General features: G+C 45.2%; 1 protein-coding gene across 1 annotated transcript in view; it reads left to right on the forward strand.

Annotated features, from left to right (window-relative positions):
- STEEP1 (STING1 ER exit protein 1) overlaps positions 1 to 25283 on the forward strand; it is a 79205-nt gene extending 53922 nt beyond the window's left edge. The window contains exons 5-7 of the mRNA XM_075323996.1: positions 2923 to 3012; positions 7819 to 7911; positions 24926 to 25283. Coding sequence (XP_075180111.1) covers positions 2923 to 3012; positions 7819 to 7911; positions 24926 to 24988 — 246 coding nt within the window. The 3' untranslated portion in view covers positions 24989 to 25283. The remainder of the gene's footprint in view (positions 1 to 2922; positions 3013 to 7818; positions 7912 to 24925) is intronic.
- The last annotated feature ends 428 nt before the right edge of the window (positions 25284 to 25711 follow it).

Below are 25711 nucleotides of genomic sequence, written 5' to 3' on the forward strand. Positions count from 1 at the left end.
GTCCGCTCGGATGTTTTGAAACACAAGCAAGTAAAGTTTGTGAAATGAGCAGCATTTTGAAAGGCAGCAGCTGCCGATCAAATGGTAGATGAAGTAGGTTTTAATAGTGATTGTCACTTCCTGGCCTGTCTGTCCTCCTCCTATCTGTTATTTATGCTAATTCTATTATAGAATTGTTTTACTATGTGGCTAGAAGGACCTGTGCTGATGTCATACCCATGTGAAACAGAAGGGGCAGGGCCTCAGCCAACAGAAAAATAATTTTGTTTTCTGGTATCAGCTATGTTGGCTGAGGCTCCACCCCTTCTGGTCACATCGGTATGACATCTGCACAGGGGGGACAGGAATCACTATCAAAACCCACCCCAGCTATCAGCTGATCGGCAGCTGCTGCCATTCAAAAAGTTGCTCATTTTACAAACTTTACTTGCTTGTGTTTCTAAAACATTACAGCCTAGCTGACAACTACAGGTATGTATAGAATCCGCATGATAGCGCCAGAATAACACTGGCTTTGGGCTATATAAGAAAATCCTGGTGATTAGTGCGCTTTATTTACTTAAACCTGATCTGCAGACTCCATAAAAAGGGGTCTCCAATAAAAAGTTAAAAATTCATACTGAAATTGGTTAAGATTAATTTGTGTATTGAATAATAATTAAAAGAATGTTAGAAAAAACAAAAATGGGGAAATATCTAGAAAAGGGACACCGACATTATTGTAGTAGCGAATTATAGAGTTATTAATAGGAGCCAAGAATTACATAAATACTGTTGTACAGCAAAAAAAGTTGTATGGCATGTAAAAGATTACAAGTGGAGATCCTAATAAAACCCTGCACCCTGGGGAAATCCTGGGAGCGGATATAACAGAAAACCGCACGTTAAAATGAAGCGCAAGTGGCTGTTATTGCAGTGAATAAGGAAACCCAAAAATACAGAAGTAACAAGAGAATTAATAAAGACACAAGTGACTCCTCTAGTGCTATAGTGCTAAACAAGGGTTATCTTCTGTATTAATAATCCGCTGCTAGCCAGAAGCCAAGGCGGCAAGCCCCCAACACATCGACGCACATTTCGCGATCGCCACTTGTAATCTTTTTACATGTCATGCGATTTTGATGCTGTACAAAGGTATTTATGTATGTAATTCTCGGCTCCTATTAATCACTTTTGTATAATTCCCTATTCCCATAATAATGTTTTGCCCCTTTTCTAGAGATTTCACCTTTTTTATTTCATTTTTTTAACTCTTAATTACTATTTAATAATAATAAAAAATTAATTTTTACAAATTTCTGCCTGAATTTTTGCCTTTTTTTTCTGAGCCTTTTTTTTTTTTTTTTTTTTTTTTTTTTTATTGTGTCTGCAGATCAGGTTTAAGTAATTGCTTCTATTAGGTGTCATGCAATCTGTGTAAATCATGGACTTTTGAGTCATTCTTTGGTTTTTTTTAACCTCTTACCGACATTGGAAGTACTGGGTACATCCTGCCTCATGTCGGTATACTCCCTGCTGGCTGTCGCGGGCAGCCGGCGATGAGCTCCGCACATGTCAGCTGATTTGAACAGCTGACGTGTGCAGCTATCAGGCACGAGTGGATCTGCTCTCCACTCTTGCTTATTAACCCCTTGCACCACGCTGTCAAAATGTGACAGCACGGTGTACATCGCAGCTGCGGTAAGCACTCACTTGGCTCCATCGGAAGGCATGTGACATGATCACGTGGATCCGATGGTTGCACAGAGTCATGTGATGACTCCTGTAGCTATCATGAGTCAGTTCATCTTCCAGCCGGCAGAGGGCCGTGTGTGAGAGCAGACCAGCTTTTCTGTAGATCAGAGCGATCATGGTCTGATCTACAGAAATAAATGAGCGCTCAAACTGCTGATCGTTATAGTCCCCTAGGGAGACTAGTAAAGTAAAAAAAAAAAAAAGTTTACAAAATTTAAAAAAAAATGATAAAACCTAAAAGTTCAAATCACCCCTCATTTGCCCCATTGCAAAAAAAAAAAGGTTATAAAAATATACATATATTTTGTATCGCCGCATTCAGAAATAAAAATTTTGCAAACAACAAAATTATGTTTTTTGGTCGCTGAAAATTTTGCGCAAAGTGCAATAACAGGCTATCAAAACGTAGCATCTGCGTATAAATGATGCCGTTAAAAACGTCAGCTTGAGACACAAAAAAATAAGCAGTCATTGAGCCCCAGATCCTAAAAAAATGAGAACGCTACGGTTTTCAAAAAATGGTGCAAAAAGTGCGCCACTTTTGTTGGACAAAAGTCTGAATTTTTTTAAACCCCTTAGATAACAGTGAACTTATACATGTTTGATGTCTATGAACTCGTACTGACCTGCGGCATTACACTGACACATCAGTTTTACCATATAGTGAACATTGTTTTTGGGATATTTAATTCACAATCGTTCAATCGCACTATTTTTGAAATTTTTCCGCACCTAGAATTTTTTTGCCGTTTTCCAGTACACTATATGGTAAAGCTTATGGTTTCATTTAAAAATACAACTTGTCCCGCAAAAAATAAGCCTTCATATGGCAAGATTAATGGAAAAATAAAAAGTTACGGCTCTCTGAAGAAGGGAAGCAAAAAGGAAAAAATGGAAAATTGCCCATGGTAAAGGGTTAATGTATTGATTAAAATATTCTTGATTGCTGTATTAACAGGAGGAGCACATGATGTATCGGGTCAGAATGTGGTATTATATAAGGCAGAGAGACAGTTAATCAGTCAGCGTGCAGTTTCTTCCCTGAGCACTAAGTGAACTCAGCGGCTGAGTCCTGCATTTAGACAAAGTTCAAGGACAGGTTCCTGTTGTGGTCAGATGTGCTGTGACATCTCCATGCAAGCGTTACATCACTTATCTGCTACTAATAATATTCCCTTTTCTTTTTAGGTGATGATGACTAAACGCACCAAAGACATGGGCAAATTCAGCTCTGTTACGGTTTCCACCATTGATGAAGAAGAGGAGGAGATAGAGGCGGTAGGTGCATTATTACCTTTAGTTACTTTGATGTGATTTTGAAGGGTACTTTCTATGTGTATCTTAAACAATATTTATCCCCTAACTATCCACATGGATGTATACTGACCTAATGGTTAATTTTGTCAGATGTACCTAGAACAATAACTACTTAGGGCTCTTTCAGACGTCCGAGCAATACGGTCCATGCACAGACCACAATGCACGGACTGGCCGCGGATCTCCACACTAGAGCGTGACAGCTTTATATGTTTCTATGAGGCTGTCCCTTTTAACACATTTAATTGGTTGAAAGATATCCACCTCTTTGGGAGAAAACGCAAGTGGAACACATTTTTCATAAATCATGACAAAGAAGAGTGCAACAAGCTGGGGGTTAACATGCATTGTTTTGAAGGGTACCTTTTAGTGGAGGGGAATGTGACAGTATTGAGTATTGGCACCTTTTCTGATGTCAAACTAACTAGCAATAAAATGGAAAATACAAATGATCTATCTAGTATCAATATTTTTGTCGAGGTAGTTGAGGATAAACTAAAGCTTATCTGCGGTGCTCAGGATCACAGTAATTTGTCTGAGAACAGAAAGGCCTGCTCTGTGGAATTTGAAGAAAAATCAAAATATAATAACAAAAACATATGACAAGGAGAAATTCCGTCATCCTGGATTGTGAGATGTCCAGGTCAATGTCTTACACCTTTGTGAAGACTAATGATATACCTATAGGACCTTGTATGATAATCCTACTTCTTTCTTTAGGGATATCATGAGATACCTCCTAGTGGAGACACTTGACTAATAATATCTAAAAATGAGTTTGACTTTATGCTGCCAGCTGATCCCATGGTTCCCACTTTATATGCTCTACCAAATATTCATAAGAGGTTGGATCTGTTAAAAGAACGCTTTACTGTCTCTGGGGTTAATTTGATCATCCAGACTGTGAGTGTTTATCTTGATAAGGTTTTGAATCCTTTTGTTTTGGCATTCTCATCCATTATAAAGGATACATCGGACTTATTAATGAAGATAGAAGGTGCCACCCTTGATGAAAATAGCTTTCTAGAGTCCATAGACAATGAATCCCAATGTAGTACCATCCCACACGATAAGGGAATTGAAGCTGTGCAGCATTATCTCAGGTCTAGAGCAGTTCATAATCTCATATAATATCCTGGTTGTCAAACTCCTTCATTTCATTCTGACCCCCAATTACTTCCTTTTTGATGGCAAGTACTTCCACCAACTCTGGGGCACACCTCTTTAGACAAGCCTACAACCTGCAGTAACCCTCTTTCCACCATACCACTGCATGGCCAGTTCCATCCTCACCTACTGTATCCTCACCCATCCCCTGTAGACTGGGATCCCTTGTGAGCAGGGTCCTCTCTCCTGTACGAGTCTGTGCCTTGTATTGTTCATGATTATTGTACTTGTTTTTATTATGTATACCCCTTTTCACATGTAAAGCGCCATGGAATAAATGGGACTATAATAATAATGTGCCCCATCATAAGCCAATCTTTTCCTGGGTTGGTGGGATGAGACTGTGATCTTCCCGGATGATTCCCCCTCGTGGTTAACTATGATAATGTATTAGGGAGATATATAGATGATATCTTTGTCCTGTGGTCAGGGTCTGCACAAGAATGTATCAAGATTAATATATTGGGTCTTAGATTTAGTAGTGAGATTCATAATTCATGTCTACCGTTTTTGGATATTTTATTCAGAAAGGATAAAAAGGACCCTTTCTTTAAGCATCTATAGAGAGCTCACCCCTACGAATAGTCTACTTAGGTGGGATAGCTTTAACCCTGTACATCTCAAATAAAGCATCCTACAGGGCAATATGTAAGGATGAAAAGGAATTGCTCTATGGGGCATGATTTTTTTTTTATATACAATCTAGGGATCTGAAGAACAGATTCTGTGAGGGAGAACTAAATTTGAGGATGGGACCCTTCAGAGTGATTGGTATATTTGATAATCAGGTGGACATGAAGTTCCCTTGGAGATCAGTTGGTGCATAGCTTTTACAGTAGGCTGGGGGCAACCTGGCACATGGCTTGACAGAAACCTATTGTTAGATACAGATGTGAAGACTGCAGTTTCTGCAATTGGGTTAAACCCTCCTAAACATTTTCTTAGCGCCTGCACAGATAGACATTATTATATAAGGGATTTTGATAATTGCAAATTCACTGGAGTCGTAGAAGACCACCTGCACTTGGCCATGTGATTATATTGGAAAGACAAAGAGGGGGCTTAAAAGACGAAATGGGGAACATCTTGGTGATATCTGACATAAAAAGGACACCTATCACTGGTCATATACAGGAATTCCATCAGGGGATGAGGGAGCAGTATCCTTTTGTGTCAATAAAGTCATTAGGCAGAGTCTGAGGAAGGGGGATTGGAAGAAAAAGATATTACAGAAGTGCCAATGGACTTTTAAATTAGGATCCCAAAGTCCAGGGGGCTCAACCCCTTTTTTGTTTGTACGCCAGTTTGCTATTATGCATGCAAGGCTTAGTTATGCGTTGCTCATGCTTTATGTTGGGCCACTCTAGCCACGGTTGTTACAATCCACTTGGTAAACTAGAGCAGACAAAGTCAAGGGCTGCATCACTGTCACATGATTTGTGACGCGCCTGTACTGCCATGCCTTGCATTAGTGAGTAATGATGTGAATTGTGTCATTTGATCACTATACAAGAGGTCACCCCTTTTTTTCAGTCACATGATAGGTCATGTGTTCTATGATATGATTTGTGTCACTGAATTAGCCGTCCGCCCATCACCACTGCCATGTGACCTATTAAGTGATTTGCGTAATCTGTCTAATTAGTCACATGACTAGTGCTTGCATGATCCGGAGCATGTGTGTTCCGCACTATGGGACAGGCTAATCCTTTGCCTTGTTCTCTAGAATCTGGAATCTGCCTCCATATACTATTTAAACCAACAGTTTTGTATCAGGCACAGCATCATCTGTTTTTGTTTTGTTTTTTCCCTTTTCATTGACCTGGACATCAGTCTATTTTAACCCGGCTCCCTGATGCGCTTCCCCTCCATGTTCTGGTTCGTCAGTTGTAGGGAAGTACCATCATTTCCTCTTATCATAGCCCCTTGATTTTATCTGTGTTACTTTGGTGTGTTTTTGAGGGGTGCATTCTATGTGTATCTTAAACCATATTTATCCGATAACTATTCACATGGTTGTATATTGACCTAATAGCTAATTTTGCCAGATGTACCCTAACAACAATTACTTACGTAGTGTCCATTTTTGCCAAGGGCTATTTTGGTACAGCTATTTTGTAGCTGCATTGGTGTCTTGTTTGGTATAGACTTATTTTGTATATTATCAATTAAGGGATATATCGGGCATACTAGGGGCAGACCCATGTTTAAGTGGGAGCGCCATCATTTGCATTGTCTTTTAGGGTGCCAACCTTCACCGCTAGGTAGGGTAAACCCTATGGCATCTATAAACTTTACAGCGGTTAGTCTAATATATTACATTTATTCCCTATTTCGGATTCTCTATTGTGTGTGTGTGTATATACACCTTGTCCTGACCTATACCAATTTTAAGCTTTTTTGGGGAGTTCCTTTTTTTATTGGAGTAACCCTCGACTCTGCTCTATCCTTCAAGCCACACATCCAAGCCCTCTTCAACTCATGCCGATTACAACTCAAAAATATCTCCCGGATCCGTGCTTTCCTTAACCAAGAATCTGCAAAAACATTAGTGCATGCCCTCATAATCTCCCGCCTCGACTACTGCAACCTCCTCCTCTCTGGCCTCCCTTCTAATACTCTTGCACCCCTCCAATCTATCCTAAACTCTGCGGCCCGCTTACTCCACCTCTCCCCTCGCTACTCCCCAGCCTCGCCACTCTGCCAATCCCTTCACTGGCTTCCCATCGCCCAACGACTCCAGTTCAAAACATTAACCATGACATACAAAGCCATGCACAACCTGTCTCCTCCCTACATCTGTGACCTAGTCTCCCGGTACCTACCTGCACGCAACCTCAGATCCTCACAAGATCTCCTTCTCTGCTCCTCTCTTATTTCCTCTTCCCACAATCGCGTACAAGATTTCTCCTGCGCATCCCCCATACTCTGGAATGCTCTACCTCAGCACATCAGACTCTCCACTACCGTGGAAAGCTTCAAGAGGAACCTCAAGACCCACCTCTTCCTACAACCTACAATAGCCCTTAGTCCAGTAGACCACTGCGCAACCAGCTCTGTCCTCAACTATTGTACCATCACCCATTCCCTGTAGACTGTGAGCCCTCGCGGGTAGGGTCCTCTCTCCTCCTATACCAGTCTGTCTTGTACTGTTAATGATTGTTGTACGTATACCCTCTCTCACTTGTAAAGCGCCATGGAATAAATGGCGCTATAATAATAAATAATAATAATAATTATTATTATTATAGCGCCATCAATTCCATGGCGCTTTACATGTGAAAGGGTATACATAATAGGGACAAGTACAATAATCATAAACAATACAAGGCACAGACAGGTACAGGAGGATAGTGGTCCCTGCCCATGAGGGCTCACAGTCTGCAAGGGATATGTGAGGATACAGTAGGTGAGGGTAGAGCGGATTGTGCGACGCTATATTTTATTTTATTTTATTTTACAGCTTTTCTGATAAAGTATAGGGATTTTTTTTTTTTTTTTTTTATTATAAACTCCTGTCTACCAACATTTTGGACATCACACACTTTAAAGTCTCATTTTATTACTTAATTACTGTGAGTTTTTCCCTGCTTTTTACAGAGAGAGGTGGCGGACTCCTATGCCCAGAATGCTAAAGTGATTGAGAAGCAATTGGAGAGAAAAGGCATGAGCAAGAGACGACTGCAGGAGCTGGTATGTAGTCAGTGCGACCTGGCGACTTCACACTGTAAACCTATCCGACTATGCCAATGTCATGTGTGACTGTCAATTATGTTTGCATCAGTCTTTTCTTTTCATTATGCAGACAAAACTGCTTGAAAACACAAGTTTAGGGTATGTGCACACGCTGGGTATTTGGTGCAGAAATTTCTGCATCTATTGGCTTGAAAAACCCAGCTGCAGAAATGTACGTTTTCGATTTACATTTTTGTTTAGGTTTTTCAGCTATATTTTTCTAGCGTTTTTGGACCTCAATGAATGCTATAGAGATATAGAATATATATAGACAGACATATAATTGCACAACCCCCTAACATATAATAAAATTGCAACCAGTGGTGCTAATTGGACAGATTTTTATAATGAAATAAATAAATGATGAAAACTACTTGGGGTCCCCCCCAATTTTTGTAATTAGCAAAGATAAAGCAGACAGCTTGGGGCTGGTATTATCAGACTAGAAAGGTCCTTGGTTACTGGGCCCTTTCCAGCCTAAAAATGCCAGCCCCAGAAGTGGCGCATCATATTAATACTCCAATTCTGGGGTCTTGCCTCGGCTCTTACAGAGTACCCTGATGCATTGGGGTTGATGTCAGCTGTCATCATGCCCTGGTGTTAAAAGGACTCTGTCACCAAGTTATTACTATCCCATCAGAGAGCAACGTAACGTTGGGGCAGAGAGCCTGATTTCAGTGAGGCGTCACTTACTGAGCTGTTTGCTGTCATTTTGATAAAATCAATATTTCCTCTTCTGCCGATCTCGCAGTTATACAGAGCTCATGAATATGCTGGACTACCTGGTAGCAGACCAAGTAGTCCTCTAATGATAATATACTGCTGATTAAACAGTGATTTTATCAAAACTTTGCTAAGCAACCCAGTAAGTGACACATCTGGAATCCAAGTCGCCTACTCTACATTATGCTGCTCTCAGATTAGCTGGCAAAACCTGGTCGTCTGAATCTGTTTGCAGTGGCAGCGGTACGCACCAGAAGGGAGGCAGCTGCTACACAAGGAGATGCAGACTGCGGCCGTCGCAGCATCTTCAGCAATCCTCCTCTGGCCCGCGCGACCGAGGGAGAATTCAGGTATTCCTGGAGAACCTTCCTCAGGCAGCACGGTCTGTAGGCATCCGCTCCCAGGAACAGGGCAGTCACTCTCACGTACGGAGCGGACATGATGAAGGGAAAAAACAACACCCAAAAACAGTTTATTTGAAAAAACACTGCCCGACTTTTCCCTGGTTCACCAATTTACTGTATTTTGCAGGCTTTAAGATTTAACTTCTTTCCAGAAATATGGAAGGAAGTTCGGGGGGAGTCTTTTTGTTGTGCAGATGTACCTGGTTTGCTGGGGCGGGGTGGGCAGGCAATCGTATGCAGTGACTGGAGCAATCGTATGTCCGCGGATACATTTTAATGGGCCCTGAAGTTCCCATGTTTCCTTCCAACATCCTGGCAGCTGCTGTGACCTCGAATGTGCACCGTGATCTGCTTTTGTGCCATTACCCTGTGCCAAGTTGATTATAAGTTTGATCTCCTGCTCCCGCTCATATAATATGCACAGCCACTGTCCATCAGCAGCTTGGTGCTGAAACTGCATCACGCTGAGGGGCTGGGGCAGCGGGGCATATTATATCTGCCTGCGCCCTCCTTTGATCGCACATGATCCCCCCCCCTGTGTTAGATATGGCCCCCGTGCTGCTGCCCATAGTAAAATAAAAAAAGCTTTACTTACCTCCAGCGCTGATCTCCGGTCTCCTGCTGCTGTCTGTGATAAGGCACGCAGAGATGATATCACTCTGCCGTGCCGATCACATGACCGGCAGCAAGAACCAGGAAGAAGGAAGCCGGAGCTCAACTGCGAGGTGGGAGACACGAGGAGGACAGCGCTGAGAAGGTAAGGAAAGAGTGTTTTATTTTATTATGGGCAGCAGCATGGGGGCGATATCTAAAACAGGGGAGCTGTGCCATCTATAGTGGCCATGGACAGCACACATGGGAGCCATATCTAACACAGGGGAGGTGTGCCATCTATAGTGGCCATGGGCAGCATACATGGGGGCCATATCTAACACAGGGGAGGTGTGCCATCTATAGGGGCCATGGGCAGCACACATGGGGGCCATATCTAACACAGGGGAGGTGTGCCATCTATAGTGGCCATGGACAGCACACATGGGGGCCATATCTAACACAGGGGAGGTGTGCCATCTATAGGGGCCATGGGCAGCACACATGGGGGCCATATCTAACACAGGGGAGGTGTGCCATCTATAGGGGCCGTGGACAGCACACATGGGGGCCATATCTAACACAGGGGAGGTGTGCCATCTATAGGGGCCATGGGCAGCACACATGGGGGCCATATCTAACACAGGGGAGGTGTGCCATCTATAGTGGCCATGGGCAGCACACATGGGGGCCATATGTAACACAGGGGAGGTGTGCCATCTATAGTGGCCATGGGCAGCATACATGGGGGCCATATGAAACACAGGGGAGGTGTACTATCTATAGGGGCCATGGGCAGCAAACATGGGGGCCATATCAAACACAGGGGAGGTGTACCATTTATAGGGGCCATGGGCAGCACAGGGGGACGTGTCCCAGCACAAGGGGGCTATAGTCAATATAAGGGGGCCATATCCAGATTAAGGGGGGCTAATTTTAGGATGGGGGGCTATGAGGGACATATACCCTATATGATTTGTTAGACGGATACTGGCATTATAAGATGGACCCCATTTAACATTAAAAAAAAATAATTCTCTTTTCCTTCACCAAATTTGGGGGTCCGTCTTATAATCAGGTGCGTCTTATAAAGCGAAAAATACGTTTTTTTATATATATATATATATATATATATATATATATATATATATATATATATATATATATATATATATATATAATATATACCCCCCCACGTGGATTCTTCGCTTTTTTTTTTTTTTTTTTCCCTCTTCTTACTACATCTCTACCTCTACCTTTCTGGGCATGGATCACAAGAGATTTGGACTTTTCAAATAACAACCTAACTGGTGAGCTGACATAAAACCTTTTTTCTATTACCATGTGCCGTCACACTGCACACTCGAAGGCTGACTGGCTGAGCGCTTCCCTCTGTTATCTGTTACCATGCTGAGTTGGAGGGCAGTGGCTCGTACATGAACTTCTATGTGACATTACATTCCAGCTCAGCGCGATCCACAGCAGCGCAGCACATGTCCTGTGAGAAGAGCTGGTTCCGGTCTGCGTTGTGATCTTCTCCCTGTGTGCAACTGCACTAGCGTATAATACTGAGCTGGCATGTAGCAGCACACAGGGAGAAAATCACAGCACAGACAAAAACCCAGCTCTTTTCACAGCAGATGTGCTACACTGCTGTGTATCGCGCTGAGCTGACAAATACTGACCAGGCAGACTTCGGATGTGCAGTGTGATGCCAGGGTAATTTCACACAGGCAGATCACTGTGCACACCCAAGGTCACAGCGGCCGCTAGGGATTTGTGTGACATCGGATGTTGGGATGTCGGAAAGTACAGCGCACTGCAGGGGAACGGAGGTAAGGTGAATATAATTGTTTATTTTTTAATGTCTCAGCCAAGGTGGGAGACATATCTAACAGGATGCGCCGATGATGACAAGTGACACATACCAGGATTAGGGACATATACAGTGAGGAAAATAAATATTATACACTGCTGATTTTGCAAGTTTTCCTACCTACAAAGAATGGAGAGATCTGTAATTTATATGGTAGGTAACTTCAACTGTGACAGACAGAATCCGAAAATCCAAAAAATCAAGAAAATCAGTGTGATTTTTAATCATTAATTTGCATTTTATTGCATGGAATAAGTATTTGATCACCTACCAACCAGCAAGAATTCTGGCTCTCACAGACCTGTTACTTTTCCTTTAAGAAGCCCATCTACTCTGCACTCATTACCAGTATTAATTGCACCTGTTTGAACTTGTTACCTGTATAAAAGACACCTGTCCACATACTCGATCAACCGAACTCCACCATGACCAAGACCAAACAGCTGTTCAGAGATACAGGAGACAAAATTGTAGACCTGCACAAGGCTTGGTTTAGCTACAGGACACTAGGCAAGCAGCCTGGTGAGAAGGCAACAACCCCCATAACATTGTCAACAGCAGATACCTCCTCCCATAACAGTGCGTCATGACCACATTGTTTGCTTCAAAGTGTTTCTTATGAGCCGCAAAATATGGAATTTTTTTTTTTTTTATTATAAAATAAATCCCATGCCATTCTAATGTAGTCCAGAGTTTCCGACATAGTACAGGGAATTTGACGTGGTCCACAAATGGAAACCTGAAAAACATAAAAAGAGAAAATTAAAAACAAGACACTTCCTCATTCACCAATTTATTAGAACGCAAAGTTCCAAAGCAGATACGCCATAGTCCATCTGAATCCCATGTAGTCCAGAGTGAGCAGGAACGTCTGAAGACCGCTCGCTATACTAAGTGCCTCTGCAGAGCGGTGAACTCACTGCTCTTCAGACGTGTCTGTTCACTCAGTGCTCTGGACTATGTCAGATTAAGGTGGACTACGTCGGACCTGTGTGGAAACTTTGCTTTCTAATAAATTGGTGAATGAGGGACCGGCTCTTGTTTTTTATTTCTCGTTTATGTTTTTCAGATTTCAATTTGTGGACTGCTTCAGATTCCCTGCACTACGTCTGACCTGTGTGGAAACTATTATTTATTTTTTATTTTAATATTTTTATACTATGGTGAACCAGGGAAAGCGTGGGGGGAGTGTTCATTTTAATAAGCAATTTTTTTGTATGGTTTTTCTTCTTTTTTTCTTTTTACTTACTGGTTTAGAAATGGGGGTGTTTGATAGACGCCCATCCATTACAAACTCCAGGGCTTGATGCCAGCTGACACTATACTGCTGACATCAACCCCAGCTACCATTACCTCGATTGCCATCACACGAGGCACATCGGGAGGAGCTGAGGTGAAGCACCAGAATTTGAGCATCTAATGTGATGCTCCACTTCTGGGGGTGGCTGTGAGCTGCTTTTTTTAGGCTGGGAAGGGCCCAATAACCATGGACCTTGCCAGCCTAATAATGTCAGCGCTCAGCTGTCTGCTTTCTTTGCTGGTTATCAGAGATAGAGGGGACCACAGGTAGTTTAATTATATAAACATAAAAAGGTGTCCAATAAGCTGTATAGGGTCTAATTTTATTATATGTTAGAAGGTTCTGAAATTATATTTTTATAATTATAGTCTGAAATTATATAATTTATAGTCTGAACCAAAACAAAAGCCATAAACTATATATTCCAAAAATAAAAAAAACAACAAAATACCAAAGAAATCTTTGGAAATCTAATAATTTACAATCTTTATTAAACAATCCTAAAAATTACATTAAAAAGGAAGGTAGAATGTACAGACTGTACTTAAGGCTGAAATTCATGTATGTAAACATTCTGATAAAAATAAATATTCAATGAATAAATACATTACAAAAATGTATTACTGAAAAAATTCACAAAAAACAATACCAGTGAGTATTCATATAAGCAAATGCAACACTACATAAAGTGCCTAGTGCAGTTCATATAATATTGAAAAAAAGTTAGAAAAAACTAAAGCCATACAATAGATTCTACTAAGTAGAGGTTCAAAATAAACATTATTGTGTCAGAAAGCAAAGTATGTAATGCCTAGTGCAATATATACAATAGCAAGTACTTTGTGCTAAAGGACACTTTCAAATATAGCGAAAGACAGAAAAATCCTTATGAATTGATGTTGAACAGTAAACAGAAGGCACAGCTGCATAAGCTGAACAAACATGGTGGTTTGAAACAATATCAGAACAGAAGGGTAATAAGGAGTTAATTACCAGTGCAAAGTCCAGCAATGTGTACGGAGTTCCCTGACGCACGTTTCGCTAGCTGCTTTTGCATGAGGGGCGTATGTGAGGGTTCTGAATCAGGGCTATAAATAGCCCTCCAGTCTAGGTGCAGCAGTTTGTTCGGCGCTGCCTCAATGCCCGCGCTGCCTGGAGACACCATGCTCGGCGTCCCATGTCATGTGTACCCGCCTCCTCACTGATGTGTGTGCAGGCTTCTCACACTGACGAGGCTGAAAGGATGTGGTGCCCTGGAAACTCTGCAGCACAGCAGAGACTGCAGCACACACCGCTACAGAAAGTGGGCTGGGAGATATAGGTAGATGATCATATACAGATCAAATAGCTTCTATCTAGCAACAACAAATATAGATCGAAAGTCCGGTGTCATGCACACTGAGCCCAAATCCAGCGTCTGACAGTGATGGCAGCGGAGAGGTGAGTGAGATCATCCTCTGATGCTGCACATTCATTAGCATGTTAGTACAACCACAGAGGCACACTAATATGCCAATGGGGCCGATTAGCAAGGTAAGCAATGCCCTTGGGACTAGTCCACCTGCTCATTAACATACAAAAGAAGATCTTTAGAAATACTTTTTCTAAAGATCCCTTTATCTGTGCTAGTGTATACATAGACGGTTAGGCAGGGATTAGCAATATGCACCCAGGACTGTGCTCATGGTTCTGGGTGTATATTGGATCTGACAGGTTCCCTTTAAACCCTTAACGACCCTTGACGTACTGGGTACGTCATGGTGACATGCTGCTAAACGAGCCATGACGTACCCAGTACGTCATGGCGAAATCGCGGTCCCGGAGCTCCGGTGAGTGCAATCTGTGCACACAAACCTTAGATTCGGGGAGGAGGGGACTTCTGCCTGACCTGCAGGAGGGGTGGTGCCTCCTCCCCGGACCTACGGAGGCTGTGATTGGCTGAGCGGCGTTCGTCAGCCAATCACAGCCACTGTAATGTTTCTGCCATTGAAAATAGCTGAAACATTGAATTCCAGCCCTGATCAGAACAGCTGTAGCTGTGATCATTGGCTGGAGCTGGGTGATTGGTCTTCACCCGCCCCAAGCTCTGATTGGAGAGATCGGCCTTGTGACCGATCTCTCCAATCACCGTGGATCTGGGGCCGGAGACCACTCCCCCTCAGCTTTACTCCGTCCGTGGAAGCTGAGGGGAGCGATCTCTGCAAGTGCCCTGGTAAGTCTCTGACCCCCCCAATCGGCCGCCCCTGCCACCGCCGCCGATCTCCTGCAGCCACCTCCATCTGCCACCGCTCTCCCCCATCCGCCGCTGCCCCCCTCCGTGAGCTGCTGTGCGCTCTCTCTCTCTCATGCTCATCTGCTGCCCCCTCCACCATCTCCACCCCCCCACCCGATCTGCTGCCCCCTCCCCCATCTCACCTTCCCGATCTGCTGCGCGCTCTCTCCCATGCTCACCTGCTGCCCCCTCTACCATCTCCCACCCCCCCCGATCTGCTGCCCCCTCCCCATCTCACCTTCCGGTCTGCTGCCCCGTCTCCCATCTCACCTTCCCGATCTGCTGCCCCCTTCCCCATCTCACCTTCCCGATCTGCTGCCCTCTCCACCAGCTCTCACCCTGATCTGCTGCCCGCCCTCTCCCATCCTCCTCTACTCCTCCATCCACCCCGCCCTCTCCCATCCTCTGCCGCCCTCTCCCATCCTCTGCCGCCCTCTCCCATCCTCTGCCGCCCTCTCCCATCCTCTGCCGCCCTCTCCCATCCTCTGCCGCCCTCTCCCATCCTCTGCCGCCCTCTCCCATCCTCTGCCGCCCTCTCCCATCCTCTGCCGCCCTCTTCCATCCTCTGCCGCCCTCTCCCATCCTCTGCCGCCCTCTCCCATCCTCTGCCGCCCTCTCCCATCCTCTGCCGCCCTCTCCCATCCTCTGCCGCCCTCTCCCATCCTCTGCCGCCCTCTCCCATCCTCTGCCGCCCTCTCCCATCCTCTGCCGCCCTCTCCCATCCTCTGCCGCCCTCTCCCATCCTCTGCCGCCCTCTCCCATCCTCTGCCACCCTCTCCCATCCTCTGCTGCACTCTCCCATCCTCTGCTGCACTCTCCCATCCTCTGCTGCACTCTCCCATCCTCTGCTGCACTCTCCCATCCTCTGCTGCACTCTCCCATCCTCTGCCGTGCACTCTCCCATCCTCTGCCGTGCACTCTCCCATCCTCTGCCGTGCACTCTCCCATCCTCTGCCGTGCACTCTCCCATCCTCTGCCGTGCACTCTCCCATCCTCTGCCGCCCTCTCCCATCCTCTGCCGCCCTCTCCCATCCTCTGCCACCCTCTCCCATCCTCTGCTGCACTCTCCCATCCTCTGCTGCACTCTCCCATCCTCTGCTGCACTCTCCCATCCTCTGCTGCACTCTCCCATCCTCTGCTGCACTCTCCCATCCTCTGCTGCACTCTCCCATCCTCTGCTGCACTCTCCCATCCTCTGCTGCACTCTCCCATCCTCTGCCGTGCACTCTCCCATCCTCTGCCGCCCTCTCCCATCCTCTGCCGCCCTCTCCCATCCTCTGCCGCACTCTCCCATCCTCTGCTGCACTCTCCCATCCTCTGCCGTGCACTCTCCCATCCTCTGCCGCCCTCTCCCATCCTCTGCCGTGCACTCTCCCATCCTCTGCCGTGCCCTCTCCCATCCTCTGCCGTGCCCTCTCCCATCCTCTGCCGTGCCCTCTCCCATCCTCTGCCGTGCCCTCTCCCATCCTCTGCCGTGCCCTCTCCCATCCTCTGCCGCCCTCTCCCATCCTCTGCTGCCCTCTCCCATCCTCTGCCGTGCACTCTCCCATCCTCTGCCGTGCACTCTCCCATCCTCTGCCGTGCACTCTCCCATCCTCTGCCGTGCACTCTCCCATCCTCTGCCGTGCACTCTCCCATCCTCTGCCGTGCACTCTCCCATCCTCTGCCGTGCACTCTCCCATCCTCTGCCGTGCACTCTCCCATCCTCTGCCGTGCACTCTCCCATCCTCTGCCGTGCACTCTCCCATCCTCTGCCGTGCACTCTCCCATTTTCTGCCGTGCACTCTCCCATTTTCTGCTGTGCACTCTCCCATTTTCTGCCGTGCACTCTCCCATTTTCTGCCGTGCACTCTCCCATTTTCTGCCGTGCACTCTCCCATTTTCTGCCGTGCACTCTCCCATTTTCTGCCGTGCACTCTCCCATTTTCTGCCGTGCACTCTCCCATTTTCTGCCGTGCACTCTCCCATCCTCTGCCGTGCACTCTCCCATCCTCTGCCGTGCACTCTCCCATCCTCTGCCGTGCACTCTCCCATTTTCTGCCGTGCACTCTCCCATTTTCTGCCGTGCACTCTCCCATTTTCTGCCGTGCACTCTCCCATTTTCTGCCGTGCACTCTCCCATTTTCTGCCGTGCACTCTCCCATTTTCTGCCGTGCACTCTCCCATTTTCTGCCGTGCACTCTCCCATTTTCTGCCGTGCACTCTCCCATTTTCTGCCGTGCACTCTCCCATTTTCTGCCGTGCACTCTCCCATTTTCTGCCGTGCACTCTCCCATTTTCTGCCGTGCACTCTCCCATTTTCTGCCGTGCACTCTCCCATTTTCTGCCGTGCACTCTCCCATTTTCTGCCGTGCACTCTCCCATTTTCTGCCGTGCACTCTCCCATTTTCTGCCGTGCACTCTCCCATTTTCTGCCGTGCACTCTCCCATTTTCTGCCGTGCACTCTCCCATTTTCTGCCGTGCACTCTCCCATTTTCTGCCGTGCACTCTCCCATTTTCTGCCGTGCACTCTCCCATTTTCTGCCGTGCACTCTCCCATTTTCTGCCGTGCACTCTCCCATTTTCTGCCGTGCACTCTCCCATTTTCTGCCGTGCACTCTCCCATTTTCTGCCGTGCACTCTCCCATTTTCTGCCGTGCACTCTCCCATTTTCTGCCGTGCACTCTCCCATTTTCTGCCGTGCACTCTCCCATTTTCTGCCGTGCACTCTCCCATTTTCTGCCGTGCACTCTCCCATTTTCTGCCGTGCACTCTCCCATTTTCTGCCGTGCACTCTCCCATTTTCTGCCGTGCACTCTCCCATTTTCTGCCGTGCACTCTCCCATTTTCTGCCGTGCACTCTCCCATTTTCTGCCGTGCACTCTCCCATTTTCTGCCGTGCACTCTCCCATTTTCTGCCGTGCACTCTCCCATTTTCTGCCGTGCACTCTCCCATTTTCTGCCGTGCACTCTCCCATTTTCTGCCGTGCACTCTCCCATTTTCTGCCGTGCACTCTCCCATTTTCTGCCGTGCACTCTCCCATTTTCTGCCGTGCACTCTCCCATCCTCTGCCGTGCACTCTCCCATCCTCCATCCAGCTTCTTTTCCATCCCACCTAGTCCCCCCCTCCTTTTTGCAGCACATCCATGCGTGCGTCCTGATTTTTTTTTTTCTGTAAACTACCGTATTTTTCGCTTTATAAGACACACCTGATTATAAGACGCACCCCCAAATTTGGTGAAGGAATAGAGAATTTTTTAATAAATGGGGTCAGTCTTATAATGCCAGTGTCCGTCTAACAAATAATATAGGGTATATGTCCCTCATAGCCCCCTCATCCTAAAATTAGCCCCCTTAATCTGGATATGGCCACCTTATATTGAACACGTCCCCCAGTGATGCCACATTTCCCCTATGGCTGGCACACTGCCCCTGTGGCAGGCAGACAGGCCCACTGTGGCAGGCAGACGGGCCCACTGTGGCAGGCAGACGGGCCCACTGTGGCAGGCAGACGGGCCCACTGTGGCAGGCAGACGGGCCCACTGTGGCAGGCAGACGGGCCCACTGTGGCAGGCAGACGGGCCCACTGTGGCAGGCAGACGGGCCCACTGTGGCAGGCAGACGGGCCCACTGTGGCAGGCAGACGGGCCCACTGTGGCAGGCAGACGGGCCCACTGTGGCAGGCAGACGGGCCCACTGTGGCAGGCAGACGGGCCCACTGTGGCAGGCAGACGGGCCCACTGTGGCAGGCAGACGGGCCCACTGTGGCAGGCAGACGGGCCCACTGTGGCAGGCAGACGGGCCCACTGTGGCAGGCAGACGGGCCCACTGTGGCAGGCAGACGGGCCCACTGTGGCAGGCAGACGGGCCCACTGTGGCAGGCAGACGGGCCCACTGTGGCAGGCAGACGGGCCCACTGTGGCAGGCAGACGGGCCCACTGTGGCAGGCAGACGGGCCCACTGTGGCAGGCAGACGGGCCCACTGTGGCAGGCAGACGGGCCCACTGTGGCAGGCAGACGGGCCCACTGTGGCAGGCAGACGGGCCCACTGTGGCAGGCAGACGGGCCCACTGTGGCAGGCAGACGGGCCCACTGTGGCAGGCAGACGGGCCCACTGTGGCAGGCAGACGGGCCCACTGTGGCAGGCAGACGGGCCCACTGTGGCAGGCAGACGGGCCCACTGTGGCATATCGCCCCCATGTTGCTGCTTTTAGTAAAATAAACTCTTTCCTTACCTTCTGCAGCACTGTCTTGTCTTGTGTCTCCCTCCTCGGGGTGAGCTCCTCCAGTGTCTCCTGCACTTCCTACTTCCTGGTTGTAGTGCAGGTCATGTGATCGGGACAGCAGAGAGATATCTCTGCGTGCCTAATCACAGCAGCAGGATGGAGACCGGGCAGACGCTGGAGGAGGTGAGTAAAGAGTTTATTATTTTACTATGGGCAGCAGCACGGGAGGCTATAGCTAACACAGGGGGAGGGGGGATCCTGTGCGATCAAAGGTAAGCGCAGGCAGATATAATATGTGCAGCTCCCCCAGCCCATCAGCGCGATGCAGTTTCAGCACCACGCTTCTGATGGACAGCGGCTGTGCATATTATATGTGTGTATATGTATATTATATATATATATATATATATATATATATATATATATATATATATATATATATATATATATATATATATATATATATATATATATATATATATATATATATATATATATATATATATATATTTTCTTGCAACTCAAGTTTTATAAAAACAATTTTTTTTTCTTCCTGTCCCTTTCACATGTAAATATGCCGTTTTTATATATTCAAAAGACATAAGAGAGATTTATTTTAGCAAATATGCACTTTCTATGTATTTTAATCCCACCACCTTGTTCCACATATTATTTATGTTCACTTTCCCCAAGTACAAATCCACGGTGACCATATTCCTGTTTAGTGGAGAGGTTTGGCCCCCGTGCTATCACCTACACTTTCTGGGTTCGCACACCATCTGCTTTGTGCTTTACATTTTCCCCTTGTCCCCACTTTTTTCTTTTTCCATATACTCTTTTATTAAGTAACACGCAATAATTATTATTTTTATGTTTTTTATTGATCCTTCACTGATCCACTAATTTTCTCCTTGAGATGTTCATGTTATTTCACGGTAATTCCTTCGGTTCATTTGTGATGATTCCCTGTGTGCTTTCTTCTTCTTTTTTTTTTTTTTTTCCTCTTCTCCATGTGGCGGTGAGTCATCGGCTCTGAGTCATATGGGCTGTTCACTTTTCAGATTCATATGTGGCTACTGGTTTTCCTTTATATAGGCTCTGTTGCCCCTTTTTTGTAATATGATTTCCTATCCTGAGGAAGGAGACGGAATGTCTCTGAAACACGTAGAATTATGAAATAAAAGAAATCTTTTTCATCTACAGCATCAGTGGTTTTTAGCGCGGCATTTAAACCGGTTTTCTCTTTACCTGACCTATATATTACAGTGCCACACATGAAAGCGATGCACGAGTCTCACATCTCATCATCCGGCATGGTCGCTCTCTTCCAGACAGGAGTGTGCGGCTGTGCCGGATGATGCAATGCCAGATTCGTGCATCGCTCTCACATGTAGCACTTGCCTAAAGGCCGCTTTACACGCTACGACATCGCTAATGCAATGTCGTTGGGGTCACGGATATGTGAGTTACATCCGGCCGCATTAGCGATGTCGTTGCGTGTGACACTTATTAGCGATTTTGAATCGTTGCAAAAACGTTCAAAATCGCTTAACAGTGACATCCCCTCCTAATCTCGATTATCGTTGCTGCTGCAGTAACGATGTTGTTCCTCGTTCCTGCGGTAGCACACATCGCTACGTGTGACACCGCAGGAACAGGGAACCTCCACTTACCAGCGTCTCGCCAGCAATGCGGAAGGAAGGAGGTGGGCGGGATGTTCGTTCGCTCATCTCCGCCCCTCCGCTTTGATTGGGTGGCCACTTAGTGACGTCGCTGTGACGCCGAACGGACCGCCCCATTAGAAAGGAGGCGGTACGCCAGTCACAGCGACGTCGCTATGCAGGTAAGTAGTGTGACGAGTCCGCACAATTTTGTGCGCGACAGGCAGCGATATGCCTGTCGCACAAACTATGGGGGCGTGCACGTACGCTAGCGATATCGGTACCGATATCGTAGAGCGTAAGAGTGTAAAGCTGCCTTTAGTGTCAGTTTCAGGCGCTCATATTTTTTTTTTTTTCTTCTACTGACGTCCGTATTTTTTATTTCGCCAAACTAATTTTTTTGTATGGGGGGGTGTCTAGTTTCTAAAATGGGGTCACATGTGGGGGAGCTCCATTGTTTAGGCACCTCAGGGGGTCTCCAAATGCAACATGGCGTCCCCTAATAATTCCAACCAATTTTGCTGTAAATAGCGCTCCTTCTCTTCTGAGCCCCGCCGTGCGCCCAAACAATTGATTTCCACCACATATGAGGTATCTGCGCACTCAGGAGAAATTGCACAATACGTTTTATGGTGCATTTTTTCCTGATACCCTTGTGAAAAAAAAGCTACCTGTTTGTAAAAACAATTTTGTGGTTAAAAAAAAATAAATAAATAAATATTTTCACGGCTGAACATTACAAACGTTTGTGAAGCCTCCAGGGGTTCAAAGTGCTCACTAAACAGCTAGATAAATTCCATGAGGGGTCTTGTTTCCAAAATGGGGTCAATTGTGGGGGAGCTCCATTGTTTAGGCACCTCAGGGGGGTCTCAAAACGCAACATGGCGTCCACTAATAATTCCAACCGATTTTGCTGTGAAATGGCGCTCCTTCTCTTCTGAGCCCTGCGGTGCGCCCAAACAATTGATTTCCACCACATATGAGGTATCTGCGTACTCAGGAGGAAATGGACAATACATTTTATGGTGCATTTTTTCCTGATACCCTTCTGAAAAAAAAGCTACCTAGTTGAAGCAACAGTTTTGTGGTAAAACTTTTTTTTTTTTCTTTTCACGGCTCAACGTTATAAACGTCTGTGAAGCCCCCAGGGGTTCAAAGTGCACATCAAACATCTAGAAAAATTATTTGAGGGCTCTAGTTTCCAAAATGGGGTCACTTGTGGGGGAGCTCCATTGTTTAGGCACCTCAGGGGGTCATCAAACCCGACATGGCGTTCGCTAATGAGTGCAGCTAATTTTGCACTAAAAAATTCAAATGGCGCTCCTTGCCTTCCGAGCCATGCCATGTGCCCAAATATTTGATTTCCACCACATATGAGTGCTGCGTACTCAGGAGAAAATGCACAATACATTTTATGGTGCATTTTTCCTGATACCGTTGTGAAAATGCTAAATTTTATGGCTAAAGTAACATTTTTGTGTAAAAAAAAAAAAAAAAAAAGTAAAATTTTCATTTTTTTCCCTCCTACATTGCTTTGAAGCTCCTAAAGGGTTAATAAACTTCTTGGATGTGGTTTTGAGCAGAGTGAGGGGTGCAGATTTTAGAATGGGGTCACTTTTGAGTATTTTCTGTCGCCTAGGTTTCTCAAATCACTCCAAATGTGATGTGATGTACCTAAAAACATTTTTTTTGTAAATTTTGTTGTAAAAATGAGAAATTGCTGATGAACTTTGAACCCTTCTAACTTCCTAACGGAAAAAAATTTTGTTTCAAAAATTGCGCTGGTGTAAAGCAGACATGTGGGAAATGTTATTTAGTAACTATTTTGTGTGACATATCTCTCAGATTTATGGGCATAAAATTTCAAATTTTGAAAATTGTGAAATTTTAAAATTTTCGCCAAATTTCCGAAATTTTCACAAACACAAAATATATCGGCCTAAATTTACCACTGACATGAAGTACAATATGTCACGAAAAAACAATGTCAGAATCGCCAGGATCCGTTGAAGCGTTCCAGAGTTATAACCTGTGACACTGATAAAAATTGCAAAAAATGGCCGGGTCTTTAAGGTGAAAACAGGCTGGGGGCTGAAGGGGTTAAGGGGTTATTCCCAAAATAACAAATTTGTATATCGGTGGACCCAGGTGTATTTGGACAGTGGCATTTGAAATAAAACCATTAAAGCAGTTTTACACTTTCAGAAATCTTCTGTCTCCAAGTACAGCTTGTCTTACAAAACAAATTGTGATTTATTCACCATCCCTGGGTCCAGCACCGAGTCTTCACTGCTACTCTGTCACTTTTATTGTCTGCAACGCTGACGTTACCTAGACAGCCCTGCAGCCAGTTAGTGAGCTGTGCCCGAGTTAATGGCACGAGCCGCTGAGCTCACGGGTTAGGTGCATGAGGAGTGGAGTCTTGGCGATGAACCTGAGAGGGTGATTAAACAGTTTTTTGTTTATAAAGTGTGGACGGACTTTCAGCTACAATTCCAGCGGTTTTACACAATGTTGCATTAGTGATTTACGTACAGGCAGTATTTGTATTGTACCACATTTCCACAGGCTCTAAAGTAATTGGAAAACTCACTGTAAAGTGTTTCATGGTCTGGTGTGGCCTGTTTCTATGAAGAACCACCAAGCATGCCGTGTTTTAAAAAAAAAAAGCAAAAAAAAAAAAAAACCCCGTCAAACACCCAAAAAGTAACGGTAAAGAAACACTGCCAGAATAAAGATTATGTTGGTATATTTTTAATAAAAGAAGTTTGAAAAACACAATTTGCAAAACTACCACATTTGCATAGAAATAGCAAGACTTTAAGAGAAGGCAAATCAACAATCTGATCCATTTTTAATCAGATATGAGTTTCGTGAACACAGCAACATGTAAAGGACTAGTAGTCCAGGTCAGACAACTAAGGTGGATGATCCCAGAATTCATCCCTTGGCAAAAAAGACCCGTTTCTAACATCTGAGCTAGCAAAGAGCACTCTCATGGAAGCCGGAGTATCATTGCCAGAGTCCACAATCAAGACTGCACTGTGAATGCAAGTATTCTCTAACCCTCAAGAAAACAAAGATCTGATTAGACTTTGCTAGAAAGCGGCCGAAGTCTTGCCCTGTTCTTTAACAAGAGTCAATCAACCGATGAAGACAAGGGCTCATGGATAATGGAGGTATGGACAGGTATGGCTGCCAACAGGACTGTGATTACTGGTTACGGCAGATAGAAGATGCAGAATGAAGTCTGACCTGTCCAGAGCAATATCTTCTGCTTCAGTCAGAAGCTGCTGACCTGACTGATTGTACTTCCAGACCTAAACATATGGCAAAAGTAACCTAGAAGCATCTAAAGAAAGAACTGAAGCCAGAAAGTCCCAAAGACAAGCAGCAACTGAAGAATGCCTGGCAAAGTATCTCAAGGAAGGAAACTCAGTATTTGGTGTCTGTGTGTTCTAGACTATAGCCATTTACTGATATTTGCATCCAAGTGTTAATATAAAAATATTATTTACATTTATTTTTTTCCAATTATGTTTGAGCCTATGCAAATTGAGCTAAAATTATTGTAATTCTGAAATGGTTAATGCAGTATTTTTGTAAAAAAAACTTGAACAGAAGGTTCCTAATCCTTCAGCTCTGACACTTACAGGTAAATGTCCCCTGTGATCCTCTTTCTTGATACCACTGATACTGTAAACATAACCAGTTGCAGCATCTCTCATTAATTTAGCCCATTTTCTATGCCATCCCGCCCTGCATAAACATCAAGTCATTTATTAGGAGACCTGAATCAGTCGTAATGGATGCTGCTTCTTAGGTACATGTGACATATGTTCCACTTCTGTGATTACCCAGGGGCTTTCTGAACGCCAGATGTTTGGGTCAAGGTTCAGTTTATACTTCTTTTATTTACTGGTGTTTTCTTTCCACAGGCCGAATTAGAAGCGAAGAAGGCCAAAATGAAGGGAACGTTGATTGACAACCAGTTCAAATAAATGAAATGCACTCCTGGAACGTGAAGTAGAATAACTCATCAGCCATCACATATTGCTTACTTGTGCTATGGCCGCTGCGGCAGACATGGCCACCACTAGTATGTCTCTTCTGAGTATGCTGCCCAAGATCGCAGAGGCTCTAATCCATATAAAGCACAATATGGACCAGAAAGCATTGTTGAGCCCCTATTTTTGAGGGATCAAGCAAGTATTTATTGTTGTTTTTTTCTGATTTCTGTAAATTAAAAACAAAAGTCTTTATTTCTTTTAGTAAAAGTTTTGAATTTCAAAGATGTATTTGTTTGGCGACCCTGGCATTTTGTGGCATATGTGGTTATTGTACGGTTTCCCAACTAGGGTTGGTTGGTAAAGGTACTGCAGCACAAAGCTAAAACCAGGCAGATCCTGTTTCAGTGAATGGGACCTTTTCAGTTTAATTTGTACAAGATCCTTTTTTTCCTCATGAGATTTACTTCTGTGCTTTTAACAAAATAGAAAATAGAAAAAAGCTCAAAACAGATGTAAAGCAGACAACAAAGCTTAGCAAAATTTAGAAATGGGGTTTCAACCCTTTCCCGACATTGGACGTACTGGTACGATCAATTTTCCACTACACTCCCGCAAATGGACGCACCTGTACATCCTGACGTTCGTGTGCGCACAGGAGCTGTGCTCACACAATCGTGAGCCGGAGCTCTGCTTAAGTGATAAGCAAGTTCCGGC

Source organism: Anomaloglossus baeobatrachus, chromosome 9 (assembly GCF_048569485.1).
Source record: "Anomaloglossus baeobatrachus isolate aAnoBae1 chromosome 9, aAnoBae1.hap1, whole genome shotgun sequence".
NCBI lineage: Eukaryota > Metazoa > Chordata > Amphibia > Anura > Aromobatidae > Anomaloglossus > Anomaloglossus baeobatrachus.